Source organism: Hippocampus guttulatus, chromosome 19, assembly GCF_054856545.1.
Source record: "Hippocampus guttulatus isolate MCC_2025c chromosome 19, RoL_Hgut_1.0, whole genome shotgun sequence".
In the NCBI taxonomy this organism is placed as follows: Eukaryota; Metazoa; Chordata; class Actinopteri; order Syngnathiformes; family Syngnathidae; genus Hippocampus; species Hippocampus guttulatus.
Genome location: NC_141279.1, coordinates 6287334 through 6309810, shown reverse-complemented (window position 1 = coordinate 6309810; position 22477 = coordinate 6287334). Strand labels below are relative to the sequence as shown.

The 22477-nt window shown below is 47.2% G+C and overlaps 1 protein-coding gene across 10 annotated transcripts in view; it reads right to left on the bottom strand.

Moving 5' to 3' along the window:
- LOC147189843 (calcium/calmodulin-dependent protein kinase type II subunit gamma) overlaps positions 1–22477 on the bottom strand; it is a 30522-nt gene extending 8045 nt beyond the window's left edge. For 2 of the 10 annotated variants that reach the window (XM_086137908.1, XM_086137911.1), the window contains exons 1-15: positions 22231–22477; positions 19860–19954; positions 14480–14539; positions 12286–12340; positions 12095–12160; positions 11013–11085; positions 9822–9924; positions 8636–8719; positions 8237–8331; positions 7393–7515; positions 7159–7242; positions 6551–6593; positions 5740–5802; positions 1789–1829; positions 1178–1261 (exon numbers count right to left, since the gene is read on the bottom strand). In XM_086137908.1, coding sequence (XP_085994034.1) covers positions 1178–1261; positions 1789–1829; positions 5740–5802; positions 6551–6593; positions 7159–7242; positions 7393–7515; positions 8237–8331; positions 8636–8719; positions 9822–9924; positions 11013–11085; positions 12095–12160; positions 12286–12340; positions 14480–14539; positions 19860–19954; positions 22231–22295 — 1134 coding nt within the window. In that variant the 5' untranslated portion in view covers positions 22296–22477. The remainder of the gene's footprint in view (positions 1–1177; positions 1262–1788; positions 1830–5739; positions 5803–6550; positions 6594–7158; positions 7243–7392; positions 7516–8236; positions 8332–8635; positions 8720–9821; positions 9925–11012; positions 11086–12094; positions 12161–12285; positions 12341–14479; positions 14540–19859; positions 19955–22230) is intronic. The other 8 variants (XM_086137918.1, XM_086137914.1, XM_086137913.1 and 5 more) reach the window with 7 other exon arrangements.

Below are 22477 nucleotides of genomic sequence, written 5' to 3'. Positions count from 1 at the left end.
GAAATGTGCCTTTTAAGGACCGGTGCCTCATCCAATGGGGTCATCGGGACTCGACTAAACTTGAGATTTGAGGAAACTGACTTGTCCCGCTCGCCTCCTTTCTTCGGTTGACAAACAGACCAAATTGCGCATTACGGAAGCTACGTGATGCAATGCGTGCTCGTTGTCCCCCCCGAAAACAAAACAAAACAAAAAAAAAACATGCCACAACGGCGCAGCAACACAAGTCAGGTTTAACATGGTTACTAAGAGGAGGAGGAAGACGAGTCGGGCACAGAAAAGTGTAAGGTGAAGCTAGGAGATAGTCACAAAAGGGTCGTTTTTCCAAAATGGATTGAATGTGCTACGTCGCCACATACAATACTGATCTGTCGTACAAAAATCAGCAGGCATGGCGAGTTGAACCCAGATTACAGTTCTGTACTGACACATCATCTTGGAGCTCGTGCTCTCCTTTGACGTCCAAACAAGGTGAACGTGTGCATCCTGACATTTAAATGTCATCGGTATCCCATCAAAGAAAGAAAGTAATGGCTCACAAATGCTCTTTCTTCTGTTTAGGTCGATAAATATTACAGCCAGGAGTCCAAATCCTCACTCCCCAACCCTCCATGCCCGATAGTGATCAAAGTTCCAAGTCATTATTAGATTTGCAGAACTATTTTATTTGTTTTCTTTCGATGGTGGAGCTCCACAGGGAACGTCGAGCAAGGCTTCCGCGCAACGTTTCCTGCCCAAGATCGGCTTCACATTGGACAAAAACGCGAAGCGAGTCCCTTCTTACCGCCAGTTCTTTGTTCACCTTCCCCCTTTCCAAATGCCTGTCGGTGGAGTTCAAGAATGAGAGCCCAGGCCTACTTGGAATGTTGCCCAGCCAAAGGTTGCCTCGGGTCAGATGCATATGCTCGCCAACTCCATTCCAATTTTTGGTCCCTAGGCTCACTAAAAAGAGCCCCGAGTGGTGGGGGCCTCCTCATTTTCTCTATCTTGAATTCAGGATAGCACATGTGCACCTCAGTGGAGGAGCCTACGGAGGACGGGTGCAACATCTGATGAACGAGGACGACAACAGACGTCACGAATGCAATGACGATGGCGCTACAAACGAGGACTGGGGAGGGGGTGGGCGGGGCGTTAAAATGCAGGAACCAACAACACTGCGGCGGGCCTACTGTACCATCTGGGCGTTGGTTGCCATGTTGCTGTCTTTCAGGGCATTGATGGCGCTCACTATACTGTTCTTACTGTTGTTGGTGGAAGGCTGGGACAAGAACGCAAACACTCGGAGTGAACACACAGATGAGAATCATACGCCGTTCAGGAAATGGGGCTCACGTTAGTCAAGGCTTGCAAGCTGTTGAGAGAGAGCTAACGGGGCAAATGAGAGGGTGAGTGCCACAGAATGGCCTTCAGATCATCCTTTTTACTGCCTCAATAACTCTCTATGCCTCGACCACTTAACTGCACAGAGCCGCCAGGGGCGGGAGGACGCTAGGCAAGGGGAGGGAATGATGCTTAATAGCCGACAAAGATGGATTTCTTGGGAAAGAGCGCAGTGAAGAAGTACAAAAAAAAAAAAAGGTGAATCTTGAATAGAGCAAGGGCTGCTTGTTACATGGAGGGGTGGAACAAAAGAAATTGAGTCTCGGGGACATGAAGGATTTCTCAAAACCAGAGGACACACGGGAGCTAAAAACAGGAACAATCAACTCAATGGGAATAATTCGACAGGGGGGGAAAAAAAAGGGGGGTGCGGGCGCTTACATCATGGTGACGAGACAAACTTACCTTAGCAGAGTCGGCTTTCTTGTTGAGTAAACTTTTGCATGCTGCGAAAAGAAGGAGAAAAAGGGGGAAAAGAGAAGGATAGACAGGGAGGGAAACGGGCAGAGAATTGAGTTTTACATTTGGCGATGGATTCAACGGTCGCCTCTTGGGAGGGGGGGGGGCGCAAAGGCAGCAAACGTCAGGATGACGTCACCCACGCGAAACTCACGAAACATGTCGACCGTTTTTTTTTTTCCTTCTTTAACCTCCGCTAAAGCCATTCCCATCGTAATCCATTCATTATCACCTGGGGATATGAGAAGCAACCCAAGCGCAAAAGTAAACTTCCTGAATCCATTTCCTGTCTGGAAGGAAGGACCCCCCCCCCCCCCCCCACAACTAAAAGGGGAGCAGTAAGCTGTCTTAATGTATCACCATTGATTTCTCTTCAAGGGCCCTGGTCACCTTTCAATCGACTCGATCTTATGACACACAAAAACAATATTGTGTTTCTTACCTTCCAGTAGGAAAAGTGGGGGGGGGGGGGGAGAGAAAGTGGGGTCGGACATGGGAGAATAAAGATAAAGGGGCACAGAGTTGAAAGGCGGCAAAAAACAAAAAACAAAAAAAGGTCATGCTTTTGTATTCTTAGCTTGCCTTTTCATTTCTCTTCAACCTTTCCATGCAGCAACCGCACAAAAAGCATTTGGGGTGACCAGCGTTGTGTTCATACGCTTGCTAAAATCACCCCTTCACACACACCCCCGCCCCCGCCGCACTTTGTGGAGATGATCCGAAGGCGGCGGAGGGCGGGATGGATTCAAGAGAGCGGCAGAGACGACGCCTCCGAGAACATTCGATGAAATACGTGGAACCTCTGAACGTCGGATGTTACGCAAGTAGCGCATGTGGAATACTGCTATATCCCTGCAATTACAAAAAAAAAAAAAAAAAAAAAAAAGGGTATACAGTACACTGAAATGTGTACTGAGGATTTCATTGTTCTGCCTGTCAATATATGCCGCCGATACGGTAAGATGAACGTTATTCGTCGTGAATGAATAATTTTCCGACCAATTAGGTGAAATTACTTTTGTAGGCAGACTCGGCTGTGAGCATAAACTGGCTTCTCAATCACTCGTCGTCACTTTAATGACATTGGTTAATTTATCTTAACACTTTGAAGACATTCGCGAACATTAAAATGCCTTGCGGAAAGCATCGCTTGGACCTTTCATAAAAGGTGCCGTGCTGAAACGGACAAATTCGTTTCTCATGAGTCACTTGAATACGTCCGACGTTGCCAGCAGCGTCTTGGAACTGCTTGCGTTTGACCTTAGAGGTTCCACTGTACTTAGAATGCATGCGAGGGGCAGGAAGGCAAACTGCTCCTGCATGGAACGACGCGCACTCGTGTGGCATTGAGGCTTCTTTAAATAATAAGAAGAATCATAACAAAGAGGCAACATGAGGCTCAAGCCTGTCAAACTTTGGGCTGTAGTCTGCATAAAAGGGGTGCAAAGAAGGAGTTACAGGATCAGTGATGCAGGACACCATCAGTGGGGGAGGAAATGCAAGAGCAAAACAAAAGAGGAGCGCTCATGTCACACTTTATATTGAGGAGAAGGAAAAGGGGTGAGGGGGGGGGCGGGAGGGGGACAACTTACAAAACAGGCAACTTGGTCCGGGGAGCCCGCAAACCTTGAAAGGGCTCCACAACTGACAAACAAACCTTCACAAGCACCCTCCGGAATCTCAGCACACCACTCAGACATTCCCAAAGCAACACCTGCCCTGCCTCCCGTTTTCACGTTTTAATCCGCCTTCATCACACTCGGATTCACTCAGTGTAGAGCAAAGCGGACCCTCCCGTGTGGCTGACAACGGTGACGGAGAACCCGCTGCGCTCTACACTGCCCTGCATTCGGATCTAATGGAGCCACCATCGGAATCGCCGACCTTCAGCGCACATTCCCACCCGGCGGGGATGAGAGCCGTCTGATTTCAGTACTTGCCACCGCGTATTCCGTGGTGGATGGCAGTCGGGCTGAATGATTCATGGCATTGGGGATACGATTGCAAGGTCGTCCAAATCCAATTTTCAAATACGACGACGAGCCGGGCTGAGCTGAGATCGTTGCAGCTATTGATTTTGACATCGCGTTGACTTCACGACAAAACAACTTGATCTGCGCCAAGTTCGAAGATCGGGGCGCTCAAACTTTGTTTGATCATTCATTTGCCTGAGGAAACCATTTTACAAACCTCAGAACTGTGAGGCGAGGGGATTGGCTACGACTCAAAACTTCTGCTTCATCCGTACACAAAAATGGAATAAATGACTACCTACTTGCCATTGCAATCGCTGTTCTTTTAAATGCTCTTCTTTCATCATACGGCAACACCAAGGGCCAAACTACGACCCTGGACAACTCTGAAAAATGCAACAATTATCGAATACAGTTGGCATAAAAGTCAGATCATTCAGCCCTACATTCAAGCATTCCTTCACGGAGGCATGTGTGGTAAGTACTAAAACAGATGACAGGAATGGGGGCGGGGGACGAGAGAATTATCCGGAAGCCCAGCTTCCGTCTCGCTTCGAAAGCTCTCCCCCCCCCCCCTCCTTTCCTACATCCGCACCTTTATCCCTCCCCAGCAGACCCAGGTCCGACGATGGCAGCACGCCAACCCAGCTCTTGCCGGCCCCCTGCAGTGTCAGTTCCTCGCCCCCAGGATACATCGCCCCTCCTCATCCCCTGCTGCCCCCAAACCCGTCCTCGCAAGCCAACGCCTGCTCAGAGGGCGTCTGAGGGTCAGACGGAGGTCTGGATGGAGCCCGTCAGCAGTGGCGACATGGGCTCGTTTCTGCAGATGGAATCGGTGTGGTGGCGGTGGTGGTGGGGAGCAGAAGGTGAGGAGACCGAGAGGTGAGGTGTTGATGTGGGGGGGAGGGGATTTGCTCTGGAGGTCAACTGATTGGCATTAAATGTGGTTTTGGTGCATTAAATCAAATTGGACAACCACTTGTTTGTGGACAGGGTATCTGCGTGCTTCAGAAAGTCACTTTTCAAGGCCTCCCGCTCATTAAAGATGACATTGAAAGAGGGCCATGTAGGTTCAATCAGATAACGCACGTCCAGGTACAGCTCAATAAATTAGAACGTTGCAAAAAAAAAAAAAAAAAAAAAAAAAAAAAAAAGTTCACTTCACTCCAATATTCACGAATTCACCTATAGTTGATATCACATGACGTTGGCAATAGGAAAGTAGTAAATAGTGCAGTGGCACTATGTTAAAGGTTAATCTTGAGTGAAAGACGAACATCTTTGTAGGCCGATGAGCGCCGGTGAGCTTGCGGTTGCTAAGTGGAGGTTAAAGCGAGTCTTTGCTGCATGTGCGTGCAAACATGCTTCTGGAAGCCAGCGATTTTTAAGGACACTGCAAGACGAGTTTGAAATGCTGAAGTTTCAGTTTGTGGCACAATCACCGTTTGCTGAAAAAGGAAACTAGACATACAGTAGCTTATTCAGATTCATTCAAGAGAGGGAAATACTTTTTTTTTTTTTTTAAACAGTGGTCTTATTTATGGAAATGGTCAATTGGGGCTTTTCCTCAGCTGCAAACTCCAATCATCCAAATTTAAAAAATAAAATCATGAACTACTTGGCTTTTTGAATCGAACTACTGAAATCAAGTTTTCCACTGACATTCTGATCATTGAAGTGCACCTGGACGTATGCATCCGCAGCTTTCTACATACAACATGGTGGGATCTGCAGACACCCTGTGGAGATGAGCTCAATGTGTACGCATGCAGATGTGTGGTCATGAAGATGCCGCCGGAGGGTGGAGGCACATGCACAAGCCACCCCCTCCTCAGCACCATGAACCCCCCCCCCCAAAAAAAAAGTGCGTCTGTGAGGAGTGAGTGAGGAGAGGAAGTGGATGGGCGTGTCTTCTGGGACGTACCTTCCTGAGCCAGTGAGGCAGTGGAGGAGGCGGCAGCAGCAGAGTTGGTATGCTGCCGGCCCACTATTGGACGAGAAATGCTACAGTTGGGAGGGGCTATGCAAATTGCACTTTTCGACCGAAGGGGAGTCTAGGAAGCCACGGGGCGGGCGGATTCAGCGCTGACTACATCGCCGGCGCTGGATAGAAGTGGACTGAAAGCAAAAAAAAAAAAAAAAAAAAAAAAAAGAGGCACACCCCGTGGATTCCCAGGCCTGGGGTCGAAATTGTTACCCATGGAAAAAACAAAATCAATCCAACGAAATCAAAACCTGGGAACAAGGCCCCAAAACAAGACATCCTCAGCAGCAGGCTCAGACAAAAAAACAAAAAACAATCTTGTTTTTACGGCACCACACTTGCCCCAATGTATATATTATTATTTTTTTTAATTGTCTAGACTATTTTGCAAACATGCAAATGCTCCACAGGCAGCAGAGGGACACACACACACACACACACACACACACACACACACACACACACACACACACACACACACACACACACACAAACGAGGGAGAAACATATTAGAATGGACAAAGACACAAGTGACCACATACAATCAATAACGGCATGTCTGCCACTGTACATCACAATTCTGTTGACGTTGGTCCTACTTGTTTGTTCACTCGTGTTATTTCAAGGTGTGTGCGTGTGCGGTAAGGAGGGAGGCAGGGGAGGTGCAGAGGACTCCAACTCTATCCAACTCTCCTTGCTCTGCGTGTGCTGCGTGGGGGGGAGGGAGGAGGAGGGCGAAGGGCACACCCACCTGAGAAGTTTCTGGACACCAGCATGGTGGTGAGGATGGCTCCCTGCAGGAGGAGAAGCGAGGGAGGAAGGGAATTAAAAAGCAGTCGATTCTGTTTCTAAATGCAAATTTCAACGGCTCTATTTTCTAACACTCGGTGATGAAAGCGAATAAGACGGCTTTGTGTGGCTTTTAGACGCATTGGCTTTGTTCAAAGCTGCCTCGGTGGCATAAGAACTTCTCGCTAAGTCAAACTGGGAGCTTTGTGAGTTAAAAAAATAAATAAAAACAGCTCAAAATGCACAGTCATAGGTGACAACAACGCAAAAGTGAGGTATGGCACGCTCTGTTGTGCCACGGTTGAGGCGTTTCTTCAATTAGCAATAGTCACATTTTATTTTGCAGCCACGTCAATGGTTAGGGATACTTTAACTGAGTAAAAGTATGCATTTTATTCAGGACATGTATTAAAGTAAAAGTGAAATGTTACAATTTTCAATGATCCAATGTACAGATACGTGAATATTCTACATCCGTACAGTCACAAAGCATTTGTACTCTGCCACACTACAAGTCTGCCTGAGGGCCATACTTGGCAAAATATAACAAAGTGAAGATTCACTCGGTACCTTGAGTTTTCGGCGAGCGTTGAACTTGCGGAGACACTCAACAGTTTCCTGTCTGTGCATCATGGATGCCACTGTGGAGCGGTGCTGCAGAATGGGGGGGGGGGGAGACAAATTTCACACATTTACTCATCCAACAAGGGTGTTAAAAAGCTCTTAATATAGCAAAGACGTGGGTGGTGTTTCCTATCCGATATTTTCTTTTCTCTCAATGACTGTTGTTTTGGAGTGACTTACGCAGACCCACGGGTGCTTGAGAGCCTGCTCGGCAGTAATTCTCTTGGCCGGGTTGATGGTCAACATCTGGTTGATCAGGTTCTTGGCCTCGGGGGTCACTGTGTCCCACTCGGGGGAGGGGAACTAAAAGTCATGACACAGGAGGTTACGAATGGCTGATTGCCATGTCCATACGGTGAAAGGGATACGTGTCAGACCCACCGGCAAGTCGGTGAAAAGCTCTCATATAGCGAGAGAATATAAACTTTGGGATTTACATCATTTCATCCTCCCCATACACTTTTTAAACACATTGTAAATGTATATGAACACACAAACATACTTTTTGGGTGTACAAGCATATGATTTTTGGTGCGTAACAGTAAGTCTGCGTCTGAGTGAAAAGTGCACGGAGTAATGTAGCTCTCCTTTCCCACATGGGAGGGCATTAAAATTGACTGATGTCTCTCTCTCTCTCTCTACATATCTGTCTGCAACAACGATATAGCAGGGGTGCAATTTATGAAGTGCCACGGAGCCCGAATTCAAATATAAAATGCGCATATTTTGGCGGATGTCTCCGTTTTACAACGACTGACCACATGCGCGCGCATACATCTCTGCAATGCGTCAGGGAGGCGGACTGGATCAATAGCTTTGGACCAATTCTCAATTGGACACTATTAACTCATTCACTCCCAAAGACGTTTTTAAACGTCTTTTCAGACTTGGTCCAGAATTGGCTGGTACTGAATGAGTTAAACAGTCCCCCCCGCCCCCACTCCAAAAAAAATTGCTTCGCAAAGCCCTGGACCGCACCCGCGCGACGCCACCCCTTTACGCACACATCCAGACAAACACTTACGTCGTAAGCTCCGGCTTTGATCTGCTGATAGAGCTTGTGCTGATCCTCATCCCAGAATGGAGGATATCCAACTAACAATATATAGAGAATAACACCTGACAGAAAACATCAGAGCACTGTTATATGCAATCCCTTCATTTCATTGAAAGAAACTTGATCAACAGGTCCCTGAAAGAGTAGCGTGAAATCTACTGCGGTGACTAGAAGTGACAATTCCCTCGTGAAATGTGAGCGCTAAAAGGGAGGGAAATTCAGGGGTGAAATTCTCAAGCAAAAGCATTCATTGCTAGTTATTAGTTGTTATTGGGTTTGACTCATGACGCTTGCGTCACATCAAGCAACCTACCCAAATCTTGACAGTGCAAAATTCAAAGCTATCACTCATGGAGGACGACTCACCACAAGCCCATATGTCCACGGGCTTGCCATAGGGGTCCTTCCGAAGGACTTCCGGAGACAGATAGCCAGGCGTGCCCGCAAAGCCTGCCCGACAGGGGAAAATGAGCCAGAGGACACAATTAAGTCATATCTTTTTATTGCTCATCAAGGCTATTTTCCTGTGCTTATGTGAAGGGGGTTGGGCGCAAGCGATGGGTGTTCAGACCCCGCTGACCGCCCCGGAATCTAATGCAAGGCCAGATTATGACGGCGCGGATTCACAAGCGAATGCCCGTTAATCATCTGGCCTGTGCTTAACGGTCGGCCAAATGCTCGCTGCTCGGGCCTGCGCCAAGACACAGTGAACTAAGCGTGAACCGGAATCAGTGCGAGCATGTGTGAACAAACAAACGTTCACACCAATTTACGTTGGTTTTAATAATAATAATAATAATAGATTTTATTTATAAGCGCCTTTCAAGACACCCAAGGACACTTTACAATAACAAAAAACACAAAACAATATGACGAAATGCGCCCGATGCAACGAGGCCACCAGGGCCTTCATTTGTGTTTCCATCTAAATAATAATTGTTACATTTGTTTCTCACGGACAGCAATAACATTCTTGGGTCAATTCCAGTGGTCACCGTAATAAATATGTGAAATTAAGCATTGAAGCCAAGCAAAAGACCCTTAATGACGTAAAATTATTTAAAATAAATATATATATATATATATACATATTTATATATATATATATATATATATACACTGTATATATATGTATGTCCATTTATGCGTGATGGAATGCTTGAGACCGTCCCTAAATTTAAGTGATCAACTGCTTTAGAGAAAAGCAGGCAATACAAATGGGTTAAAGTCAAAGTCCACTGTAAAACTATTTTATGTCTCGCACTATATATCATATATTTACTTTAAATGTCAATTAAATCCAACAGACTTTCAACAATTAATTAATTTTTTTGGGATGTTTGGTGAGAACATGTTCACTCGAAACGTTTGAAAAATACTGGGCAAGCTTGTTTTTGTGATCCGCGTTGGCAAGACATAGCGATGCGTATGCACAAACATTTTTGTTCTCCTTAGAAGGAAAAGCAGAATAGCCAACAAGTCGGTGAAGAAAAATAAATGTATCTTGAAAGAAAGAAAAAAAAATGACTGACGTCTGTTTGTGCTTTCTCACCGAACCAAGCCTGCTGGTCTCCCTGCACCTCAATAGCCAGGCCGAAGTCTGCCAGCTTCACTGCAGCTCCCTTCATCTTACTGGCCAACAACAGGTTCTCAGGCTGGGGAGCAGACACGCAGACACACATGGTGAAGCAGAATGCAGGACAGAAGATCAAGACTGTGAGAGACAGTTAGTGACAGCCTCGCTCAGCTGAAGCCATTTTTCAGATGAATTCAATATGGATCTTGTGTGTGTGTGTGTGTGTGGAGCGGGCAGCAAAGGTGTGAGAGCGCACAGTGATGGCAGGGGAAAAGGGGCGGGGACGAGCGGAGAGCGGACGGGTGGGTTGAGAATCTCCACAGCAGCAGCAGCAACAGCAGTACCTTATATGGACGTAAGCCCGTCGCCATAGAAACCACCGGGGAGTTATTTAGGCAGCGCCGCAGACAGCACGCTAAATGGAAAGTGTACTTAGCAAGAGGCGGCGCTCTAAATGGCCGTTGTTTGGGCAGGAGGACATAAAGGGCCTGTGGTAAAAGCCCACTCAGGATAAAAGGCCAACAAATCAGACGAGCAGAGCGCGTCGAGATCATAGCGTTATGCTACAACAAGGGGAAGAAAACCTGACATCCCCCCCGCCCCCGGGACAAGCGACACAAAAATCCCAATTATTATTATTATGATGATGACTATCCTTCTTCGAGGCCATGTTGTCCGCATCGCCTCAAAGTAGGCAAAAGAGGAGCCGTTTGTGTCAATCAGCACGCCGGTGAAATAAGCCCCTCCCCTTGCTCGCTCCGCGGGTGGCGTGATGTCACACGAGTTGTCCTGGCAACTTCAGGGGTTCATCTATATCTCTACCACCCACCCATGTCAGTGCAATGTGTATGTGTGTGTGTCCTTGTTTTTTCCTTGCCATAGGTGACACGCACACACACGCACGCACGCTGTTCACATGGTCATGACTCATCATCTGTGAGAACAAATATGGAGGATGAACCAGCGGATGTGAGAGGAAGAAGAAGAAAAAGCAGGACCAAAAAAAAAAAAAAAAAAAGACGAGCCATAGAAAGCGAGCGATGGAGAAACCGGGAGCCATCTGTGTGTTGCCATGGCCACAAGCAGAGGTGTGTGTGTGCATGTGTGTGTGCATGCGCGTGCGTGTGTGAGGGAGTGCGGTTGTCACGGAAACGGGCAGCCACTCACCTTGAGGTCTCTGTGCACAATATCATGCTGGTGGATATGATTGACACTCTCCAAGATCTGACTAATGCAATGACTGGGGGAGCAAAGAAGGAGGGGGGGGGGGGGCGCAAAGATAGACACGTCAGATGCTATCATTGGGAAGGAAAAAAAAAAAACGTATATCATAGATGCATCACATCGCATTTGTTTGCTATTAAGGAATGTGAAATGATGCAAGAATGGGAATCTTCCCTTGCACTCACAACTGTGGGCGCGATTCGCCATAATGGGCCGCGCTACGTTAATGGCGGCGGTAATGCGCATGAAATCATGTCCAAACACAAAAAGAAAAGAGCGCGCTCTGCACTAAGTTGCATAACGAGCCTTTCGCAAACAAGGCGTTCTCCTCTGAGACATAACACAGGCGCTGCAGTTTAAACAATCGATACACCAGGAACGCGTGTGGGAAGCCATCTTAATGGCGGGGGCGTCCATGCAAGCTGCTGTTATTCCGCAATTTCACACTCGCCTCGTGAGCGTGCAGGCTCTCGTATGAAATTTTTAAAACATTTTAATAAATAAAAGTTCCCTCCGGCCAGCCGGCCCGACCGCATCATGATGACGGTCTTACGCAGTGTGCAGTGTCAGGCCTCGGCGAGTCCCCTTGCTCCGGGCTCATGTTTGTGTCACGTCTCTGCAAAAGGTTAGCGTCGGCAAGGTCGCTGTAGAAGAGCGGCTGAGGCCTAATTCGAATGTAAGACAGTGCGTGAGAGGGGGCTTCGGTGGCTCTTTAAACACCCCCCCCCCCCTGGTGTGCAGCAAGAGAGAAAGAGCGCTAATCCAGTTGTCCACCCAACTCTTTAAGCTGTTGCACCACCCAAATAGCACACGAGGAAACCTGAGGAGGACGATGTGACTTAAGTGTCAAACAAAATGGCAGGAAAAAGTGGAAAAAGAGATCGGAGGGCGGCCACCGCGCACGAGCTACGCGCCGGCCTCGGAAACGCCTCATTTGTCACTGTGAATGCCGGCGTTGAATTTACAAGACGTATAAAAGAGAGGCGGCTATGAAATATAAATGGCGGCATTGATGAAGCGCGTACCTGGCGTCGGCCTCGCTGTAGTACTCTCTGGCTACGATGTCTTCAAAAAGCTCCCCTCCTGTCACCCTGGGTGGGGGTTAGCAGGGGGAGAGTGTGCTTAGCATACACAAACAAGCCGCAGTCACGCACGTGGACCAAATGTCAACGTGTCTGCGTGCGTGCTTGCGTGTGTGTATTCACAATAGACTCACAGGTCAAAGACGAGGTAATGAAAGCCCTCTTCTGAAATGCTGTCATGCAGGCGCACTGAAAGACATGAGGAGGGAGAGTGAATGTTCACACTTGTGGATGAGTACACTTGCCACTTAAAAAGGACATACCATCATTTGCACACACTTTAAAACGTGTTTCATAGAAGTGTCTGAAACATGTTTTGGTCAAAACACTCTTCAATCAAGAATGACACTTTGTTTTGTTGGTTACTCCATTCAAGCCTTTTTTTTTTTTTAGCAGGTAAAACATTCTCTGTCGGGTTTAGGTCTGGACATTGACTCGTCACGTTCTTCTTGAACCCGATGAACTATTTTGTGGGTTTTCTTTGGATACTCCACAGGCACAACTCGACGGAATATTCCATGGCTCCTCACGCCGGCACGCCTCAAATGAATGTGGCTTTTACAATGACTATTTTTTTTTCTTCTCTCAAAAATGGCTGTTCGCCACTGTGTATTTCGTTAACGTGACAGCCCCGCTAGCGGGTAAGTGGCTAAGTGACCACCATTTTGTTCCAATTCTAGACACACTGTCATGAAGATAGGAGGCCACATCTTTGACGACGATGATCAAACCGGGCGATTTTCCCTTCAAGGGACCCCCCCCCCCCGGACCATGTGTGGATGAGTCAGGAAGTCGGCTCATGACAGGGTACGAATGAGCCACAACATTAGGTACGCCTACACCACCAGATGAAATCCAATCAAAGAGATTCTGCCTTCATAAACCCAAATTCCAGTTTGATGAGCACATTGTAACATCCGGAAATAATAATAATAATAATTATTATTATTATTATTGTAACATCCTGAAATCCTGAAGGTGAATTCATCGCATTCCAGAGTAAAACTGTTTTCATTTTTTTTTTTAATTGCTTAAAAACATTTCGTTGGAACTCCAAAATGTACAAATTTGGGGGCATTTGACGTTTGTAGTTTCCACTGAATTAAAACTAAAAACGGCTGCACAATTATAGTTTTTATCTGTACGAATTTTGGAAGAAATGATCAATCAACGTGTCCCATCTGACCTGCACTGCTTACACTAACAACATGGCTGTGACCACAACACAGCGGCGCTAAGGTAGTTTTCAAAAGCAGAGTCAGTGCTGCCAATTTGGCTGCCGACCTTTCCGGCTCCTATAAAGATGATTTTTTGTAAAAAGTGACAAGCTATTGAGTTCCGACTTCGAAAAACACAAGTGGAATTATCTTCCCACTGCTTTGCATATGACAAGATTGGAGCCTGGTGGAAGGCAAGTGTGGAGTCAATCAAGCCAAACATTGTTACATGTTGCCCACTTAGCAAAAACTGACGTTAATTTGTTTAACATTTAAAATGTTCATTTATGAAACGGTTTGTTTTGACTAAGGGGAATTTTTTCCAAGAGGAGGCACTTAATCTCACTATCTGGAAAGCCTGCAATATTTATTTCCATTATTTCACTGCTATTTATTTTAAAGGCCATATTGCGCAGCCGCTGTCAGAACACAAATGTGCGCTCTTCTGTCCGTAACGTAACTACGAGAACACAGATGTCCTCCTTTGTTTACTGTGTCAACTTCCTGCTTCTTTCACTTTGTTGTTGTGACGCCAGGCTATTCACGCCACATTCGGGTTTACACCCGTCCAAATTGAAATCGTGTCAACTGTTCAGCGTTCAAGCGACACGCAACCGTCAGAGGGCCAGCTCGAGACACAGCGGAGGCCTCGTTTCAGCATGTCAAGGCTTATCGTTGCGTTGAGAAAAAAAAAAAAAAGAATATCACTTGTATAATATGGCCAAGTAGGATGGCTGGCCCCGCGGCGAGAAACCAGAGTGACTGCTCATTCCTTTTCCTCCTCCATCTTCACGCTCCTTCCTCCATCTGTCTCCTTCTCCTCGCTCGCGTCTCTCCATCTGTCTCTTTCTTGTGCCCTCTTTTGTCCAAACTTTTAACACAGCCCGTGCCAAAATGTGTCAAAACCGAGCAAGCGAGTGAAAATCCATCGAGCGAGGGTGTAAAGAAGGAAGAAAAAAAAGAAAGAAATGTAGGACGTGAGGAAGTGAGCGTGATGAGAAAGGTGTCATTGATTGAGTCATTTCCTCATTTCCTCCTTCCTTGCCCTTTTCACATCCCCATGAGAAGGCGAGGCGTCTATTCTGCGGGCGAGTCGCAGGAGCAAACTCACCAATGTTGGGATGTTTGAGCAGTCGGCAGATGCGAGCCTCGCGCTCCAGCTTCTGGTGGTCTGAGGAGAGACAAAATGGAGGGTTTTGACTTCACAGAATCAGTCAGCCGGACTTCACGGTTGATACCAACCAATTAAAAATGCAATCGTGCAGCTGAGGAGTCACATTATTGTTAGCAAAAGGGTTCACTGAAGAGGTTTGCATATGTGCTCTTATTTAAGGTAATTTAAGGACAGGTGGAAATTAATGAGGGTGTATAACATCCCCGTGTGGATTCTCGCTGCGTTTGCACTTTTGGATGGGAATGCGCGTGCGCACAGTTTTATGGATTTGTTCGGCTCCTGGAATGGTCTACAGTTGTATGTTGTCTGAACATGAGTTCACTACTTTTTCCCCAATAACTATCCAGTGAAAAACGTCATCATTTACATATTCTTGTGCTCTTTCTGTACCACCCGAGGATGCCACGCAAACACACTATTCATTCAAAGACGCCATGTTAGCGGAAGAGTAGCAACATTTGCAACTAGTAGATTATCAGGAAGGCTTGGCAGCCAAGAGCGGTGTGATGGAAGAGAGTCAGAGACTTAGGCAGTCATTTTGGATTCAATAAAAGACACAAATGAAGAAGAAGTTAAGTCGAGACATTGAGTCAAGTCAGTCTGGAATGGCAGACAAGTATGTTAGAGTAGCACGGGATACTCATGAGAGCAATAGGACTGCGGTCAAGTGTGCTGCGGGTGTGACAGAGAAGTTACAGTGGAGGTGGGACTCCATCAGGGATCCCATCTGAGCCCCTTTCTCTTTGTAATGCAAAGGATGGTCTGACAAACGAGGTTCGACTGGAATCCGCCAGGTACCATCATGTTCAGCAGATGACAGCGATCTGCAGTGGGCAACAGGAGGAACATTTCTCCTGACGGGTTTCTTTTCACAAAAAGCCGGCTTTCTCTACTGCTTGCTCTGAAACCCGTGTTTTTGGTGAAAGCAACCTCTGTTAGACGAATGATCACAAAAGAACTCAAAAGCTAGAAAAACGTTCTGGTGAAAGAAGAGAGTCTACTCTTTCTTTTGGTTGGTTCAGTGCTTTTATTGTCACAGAATACAATCTTATGAGGAAACTGCTTTTACACTAACATATTTGAGGATAACAACATTTAATAAGATGTAACGCAAAAAAACAAAAGCGACCCCCCCCCCCTCTCCACCTCCATGCACACACACACACACTTTCTCTCGAGCTGTCATGCGGCTTCTTTGTTTCGCTTTGTCCAACCTGTTGCTACGTCGGAGAGCTTTTAAAGCAACAGTCTGTTATTTCGGATCACTCTTTCACTGTCTCTTTTTTTTTCCTTCCTCCCCGCAAGGTGTAGATTTCCAGAGATGGAGGGAGAGACCCGAAGCGCCGCCTAATTACGCCGCTGACGCAGGACGCCGGGACAGACAGCGAGAAGGAGGGTGGATTACACCCGGCGTCCATTTGCTCGAAGAGGATCACACGTTTCCCTGTGTGTGTTTGGGAGTGCGTGCCCGGTATGGTGCAGTGTCACTGCAGCACTCACTAATTCATTCAATCCACCACCCCACCCACATATGTTGATGTGCGTGCGTGTGTTGGTAGAAGATGGGGGGGGGGGGGGGGGGGGGGGAGTATAATTACACTGGAACTTCCTGATGCTCTCTAATTGGCCATCTGCGTTGCCAGGGGGGCGGGCCCTGCGGCCATCTTACATCACGGACAATTCGGGGCGCCCGATGATCTACTTTTGGGCAAAAATTGTGTTACCAAGTGTCAGCAGGGAGTACATTAATAATTCGAGGAAAAGGGAGTGTCATTCATAGGACCACTTTTCTATGTATCAGATTCTTGCAGAATCATGGAGGGCTTAAGACTGTTCTTAAAACAATTTTAGTTTTTATTTGACAAATTACGACTTGATCCTTGTGATCTTTTATAACATTTTTTTTTTTTGCCTCCGGTGGCTGCACCATGAACACCTGCCATGCACTGGAAGCAAATCAAATAAATCCTTGAAGCGTCAACAAGTTCTGCCAGTCCATAAAACACACACACGCAAACCGCATTATCATCTTGGTAACATCTGATCATTCATATTTAGGATTTGGGGGGCGGGGGGGGGGGGGGGGGGGGTTGTCAACCTGCATGTAACATGTAAATGACGCCGCTCCCTGACTCAAAGCTACCTTCTGAATGCCTTTAGTCAGGAAGCTCTCATGGAAGTAGAGGGAGCAAAACGAAAAAACAAAACAACCCCCCCACACACAAACTTGAGTGCCTAACAACACTTCCTTTCTGTTCCCATTGCTTCCGTTTGCCTCGCTGCTTCCCGACACCCTCTTTCCTTCCCTCCCGCCTTCCCCTCCCCTCAGATTACTGCAGTGTTTACCAGAGCTTTGCGAGACTTACCCACCAGGCCACGCGTGAGGTCACACTCGCACCATCGGGCCAAAAAAAAACAAAAAAAACCCACCCCTACCAGTCAAATCCTCACGCAGAGCCTGCCTGGGAGTAACTAGTAGATGTTGCATTTGCCGTAGTGCGTGTAGGTGCATGTCACTGCAGCTGCACACACTGCGCTGCTATTTGACTCTGTGTGTGTGTGTGTGTGTGGGTTTCTCCACACTTGACTCTATTGTGCGACTCCTTGAGTCTCGAGTCTTCACCTTGATGTTGTCCCACTGCTACGAGCCAATGAACTGACCTTTCTAGAAAAACTCTCACCCGACAAAACATTAGGTACACCAGCATCACTGAATGAGGGACAAAATCGATATGAAATGAATTCACTAATAATTGGTTGAAACCTCCAAGGTCGAACATAATCCGGGACGCTCGTGTGAACGAAGGGCAGTTGAAACTGAATATTCATCTGTTCTTGGGTCAAAATAATTGCTATTGCAAATCTTAGCTGCACTGGCCATAGCGCTCAAATCTAAAGTTAGCACTCATCATTTTTAAATAATATACGGCATTTTATTTTGGCTTTATATTATTATGACTTTTTCATGTCATGTTGCAACGATTTTGTCCCGACTGCCTCAAAAGCAAGGCTTCGAATGGAGTGGAGCTAGTTTAAAAAAAAAAGAAGCCGAGTTTCAGTCATTGTTGCCGAGTTAACTTTTCTGACCCCTCTTGCGACAAAACAAAGTTTATTATCCCCTAAGAAACATGAAGGCAACCATTTTCACATTTTGTTTTCCCGTATGACGAGAAAGAAGGCCAAGGGAATGCAAACACCGAGTCACATCGCGCTGAACATTGCCGAAGAAATAGAGATTTGCGGTAAACTGCAATTCATCCGGCGCCCCCCCGCTATGTCACATCTTTCTAAATTACTGTTGATGGGTATTTGTGAGGACCGCGCGTGAATCTGCGGTGACTCGAATTGAGATGCCGATTGGCCAATAAACACCAACACCGAATCAGAACTTCAGGATTCAAGTGAGAAGGAATTATGGCATATTGTCGCGTGTAGTAGAGTCACGGGAATAGCAACGCATGTGACAAACACAGGATATAGATGACTTTTTACTTTGACTTGCAAGGGAACATTTAAGATACGAGCACTGTGTGGTGGCAGTCAACATAACTCAACTTACACATAACAAGCAGCAGTATGGCAGATAGTGAACAAGTCTTCAAAAAAAAAAGAGCCTTCGGGCTGTTTAATGCCACTCCCAGTTAGTTTACTGTCTAAGATTAAGATATCCTTTATTTGTCCCACAAATAAAGGATATAGGATATATAAGCACCCATAAATAAATAGTATTACACTGTGTATTTAAAAGAAGCACAAAGTTTTGCCTTAGGCAGGTCCGCTTAGCTTAATGGTAACAAGCAATTTAAAGCACCAGCCGAGCTAACGAAAGGGGCAATTATATCATTATTGTACATTTTTATGAAGTACAATTGTACAGAATGCTATTTTCTTGCGGGAGGGTTGGAACAGATTAATGGCATTTCAATTCATTTCAATGGGGAAAGTGAATTTGAGATAAGAAATATACTACAATTGGATTGATGTGTAAAAATAATACGTGGAGATTTTATTTTAAGGCCATATCGCCGAAGCCCACGCCAAGATGCCCACTGCTGGACGCCAGAGATGGAACAATAACTGTGGTAACGCGCACTCGCGGATGCGTGCTATATTAGTGTTACTTCACGCACACGTACACACACAAATGCCGTCAGACGACAACAGGGCAAACGGGGAGGCGCCTATGGAATCTGTGGGGTCTTAGTGCTTGACGAGATACATTTAGCATAAATGGATTAGCCTCAATCCCCCTTTTACGGAGAGACAAGAGAGAGGCCACGAGGAAGACGGGTGAAAGACGGACTTGACGAGAACAAAGGGAGACGCGAGCATGTGTGTTAATGCTAGCACGGAGCATAATTGGGTAGTGGTGGGGGGGAGGCAATTAGGTTTGTGAAGCCAAGGGAGGTTCCACACAAGTCCGTGCCATGCTTACAACATGGCAGCAGCAAGCCTTTGTGTGTGTGTGTGTGTGTGTGTGTGTGGGCGTGGAGCTGCGCGGCGATGCGGCGGCATATAAAATTCAGGCCCCGAGAGCTGCAGTGCTACGCGAAGACGCCACGGCAACAATTACATTGATTCACATCCTGCCCCTCCGCCGCTACCGCTGCGGTTTTTTATTTCATCCTCGCAAGCCCAGCAGTGCTGTCCAACCCCCCCCCCCCCCCCCCCCAACCACCACCACGCTACCAACCCCTCGCTGGAAATTTGGATCAATTGACGGCACAGAAGCTGTCCGGAGAAACAAAGTTATTTAATACAGCCTTTGAAAAAAAGGCAGGGTCATTAAAGCTGATCATAAAAGCTTATGATTGAATTGGATATCGCCTCAGCTGTTGGAATTATGGCGGTAGCGAAGAAGAGACAAAACACAAAAGCGTCCTGCTTTTATACATGCGGCACTCACTGGACTACTTCATTAGGTACACTCACACCATCTTAATTCCATTCGATGCATAAGCTCGCATCTGTTGCGATATACACATTCAGATAGGTAAGAAGACTAAAGAAGATAATCAAATGGTTGTTGGTGTGATGCAGTGCAGTCAAAATGCAGTCTGCCTGTTGAAAATGGTAAAACTAAAAAAAAAACAACAACAAGAAACGGCAAATAATCAGCAACATCACACCGATGTATGCCTAGTGTGCATCTCTCATAAAAGATTATTCGATATATGGGATGTGATACAATTCAAAGACGGTACGTTCGTAATGTAATGTCATGATTTGACTGGGATGGGTTAAATCCAAACGTATTTTCCGATTCAAATAATTTTTTGTTACACCCCTACCATTTTGTGCGTGCATGTTAGCATACCTCGCGCAGACAGCTTCTTGGTGTTGATGATTTTGGCGGCGTATTCCTGTCCGGAGGATTTCTTGACACATCGGCGTACCACTGAAAAAGCTCCCCTACAAAAACAAGACCAGAGAGTTACGAAATAGGCACTTTTCAGCGCATTTCCATCGCATTAATGCCGGAGCCAGAAACTAAAGGTCCGGGAACCTTTCAGGCCTGGAACAAATCTGCTTGAAATACAAATAACCAAAAGTTCCCGAAAATGGGAGGTGGAAACACAGCTCTTATCTGTCAAAGTGATATGAAATAAGCATTACTAGATCTACTGCAACATCTGAGATGCCACCATGGTAATACTCCAATGTAAAGCTGAAAATAGGTAGTATGAACTAAATACTAACCCCTAAATTATGTTTTGGGTTTATACACTAGTTCAAAAATTTGAAACGTGGTACCTTTTCGTTCCAGGCCCTATAGGTATTCTACCACCCTGGTTGCACTGTGTCCTCCAAAGTCCAAATTCAAAGATCACATGGCGTAATTTCCGGTGCGCCGCGACTGGACACTGCTGTCCAAATCCACCCTTCAAATCTGACCATTGTTTCCATGGAAACAGGCCCGAGCGTAGGCTGCTTCGCAGGACCCTTTTATAGCCTACACTGCTTCACTCTTCTTCTACGCCGCACTTCTTCAACACTTCGTCTCTAGTAGCCGAGCACATTGCCGCCATCTTGTGGCGGTACAGCAGACAATCAAGTGAGTCGCGAGGCCTGTCCAAATTTGCCACAGTTTAGGGGATCCGCGCAAGCTCCACGAGGAGCAGCCTTGGAAGGACACCATTTGCGAAGGGTCCTTCAGAGGACAGCGTCACAGGAAGACCCCTGGGGGGTGCATTGCGTACCATACCACTGGGGGTACCTCAACCCTCACGCCGAACTGCAGCCAAAAGACGGGCTCTCATTGACCTGATGTCAGGATTTATCCACTCCACACCATGTAGTGGTTAACTGAACAGGACCTCTCTGTGGAAACATGGCCTAATATCCGCTCAGGTCATGGACTACACAGCCCAACGACCAAGTACTTCTGACTAATCTTCCATAGACACGCAACTACAATGCTGCAGATGGAATTACATTTGTCATAATCACACAGCCCGAGGTTTATTCTACACACAGCCCCGGATGGAACACTCCACGGTCTACCACACCGCGATTCTGCGCCATCATTTTCAGAGCACCAACATCTCCTGCGTAAGCACTCAGTTACAGGGGAGGGGGCTCCTGGCGACCTGTCAACCCATGAGAGTATCCACCGCGGCCAATGCCGTAGCACTCAGCTCCTCACTACCAGCACTCTCCTCTCGCTTTCAATTATTAAGCAGCAAACGAGAGGTGACGGGTGACATGAGGCCCCACGTGAAATAACTTGACGAGAATGAGCGATGGTGGAAAAGATGCATTAGTGATTAAAAAGAAAAACAGGAGCGAGTGGTCAGTGTTGAAGGAGAGTCAGTATTCAACATCTTTATAAGAGGCATGGCTGATGCTGCCTTTGAGGGGCGGGGGGGGGGGTGATGATGAGGAGGATGATGATGATGAAACAGCAGCGGTTGTGATGTCGTCATCAAAATACCGCGAAAACGTACGTCACCACCTCGTGCGCGTGCTTAGTAGGTCCAATTTTAAAAATAATACAGCAAAAACTGAGAGCAAACCACGATGCGTTCAAGGACAGCGCTGGTGGGGGGCAGTTGGTGCACGGGGCGTTACGGCGCAGACATTTATAAAAGCAGCCGGGACCGCATGACTTCCTCATTAGGTGATCCGGAGCTATGTAACGTTACTCAACACGGGAGCACAAATCATCTGCAGCTGCTCATTGGGGGTGGGCGGGTGTTGGGTGGGGGGAGGCGGAAAAAAAAACAGAAAAAGCGATCGCCTAACGAGTACAGTCTCCGGACGAGGGAGCCCGCGCGGAGCTGTCAAGAAGAAACCATGGGACGGGGGTGGGGGGTTGTGGGTAGAGGGGAAATGTCAGCGGCCGGAGGGGGCTCCGCGAGGGCACAAAATGGTGGTTGCGTCTACGTTCACAAACCACCATTCTTGGATTAAAAAATTGAAATGGGGCTAACAGGGCTAGTGGAGTACCGCGATCGCTTTCGAGCCCATAGCCCGACTAACTGCTGCCCTTAGCGGCGGCGACCGAGCGAGCGCGCGCGACATATTGCCACAGCCCCGGCGGTCCCTCCCAAAGCTACCAGAAAAGGTTAGCCTGCTAGCTGGCCAGCCTTGCAATAAAGTGAGGCCAGGTTGTTGCGGGGGTGGGGGACTGGAAGACAAACCCAGTGCGTTTGTGTGTAGTGTGTGTGTGCGCGGCTGCCGCTTACTTCCCGAGCTCCTCGTACAGCTGGTACTCGTCAGTGAACCGGGTGGACGTTGCGGTGGTCGCCATGGTTGGTGCCGTGAGGGGCGATCCCGAGCCTCGGGGAAGGGGTGGGGGTTGTGACGGCGGCTGGCTCTCCGTGCGCGGGTCCGATCGTGTGGTGCGTAGCCTAGCCTTTCGACACAAGCGAAGTGACAGGCAGGCAAGTCTGAAGAGCAGAGCACAGCGCACGCACACACGGAAAGGGAGGA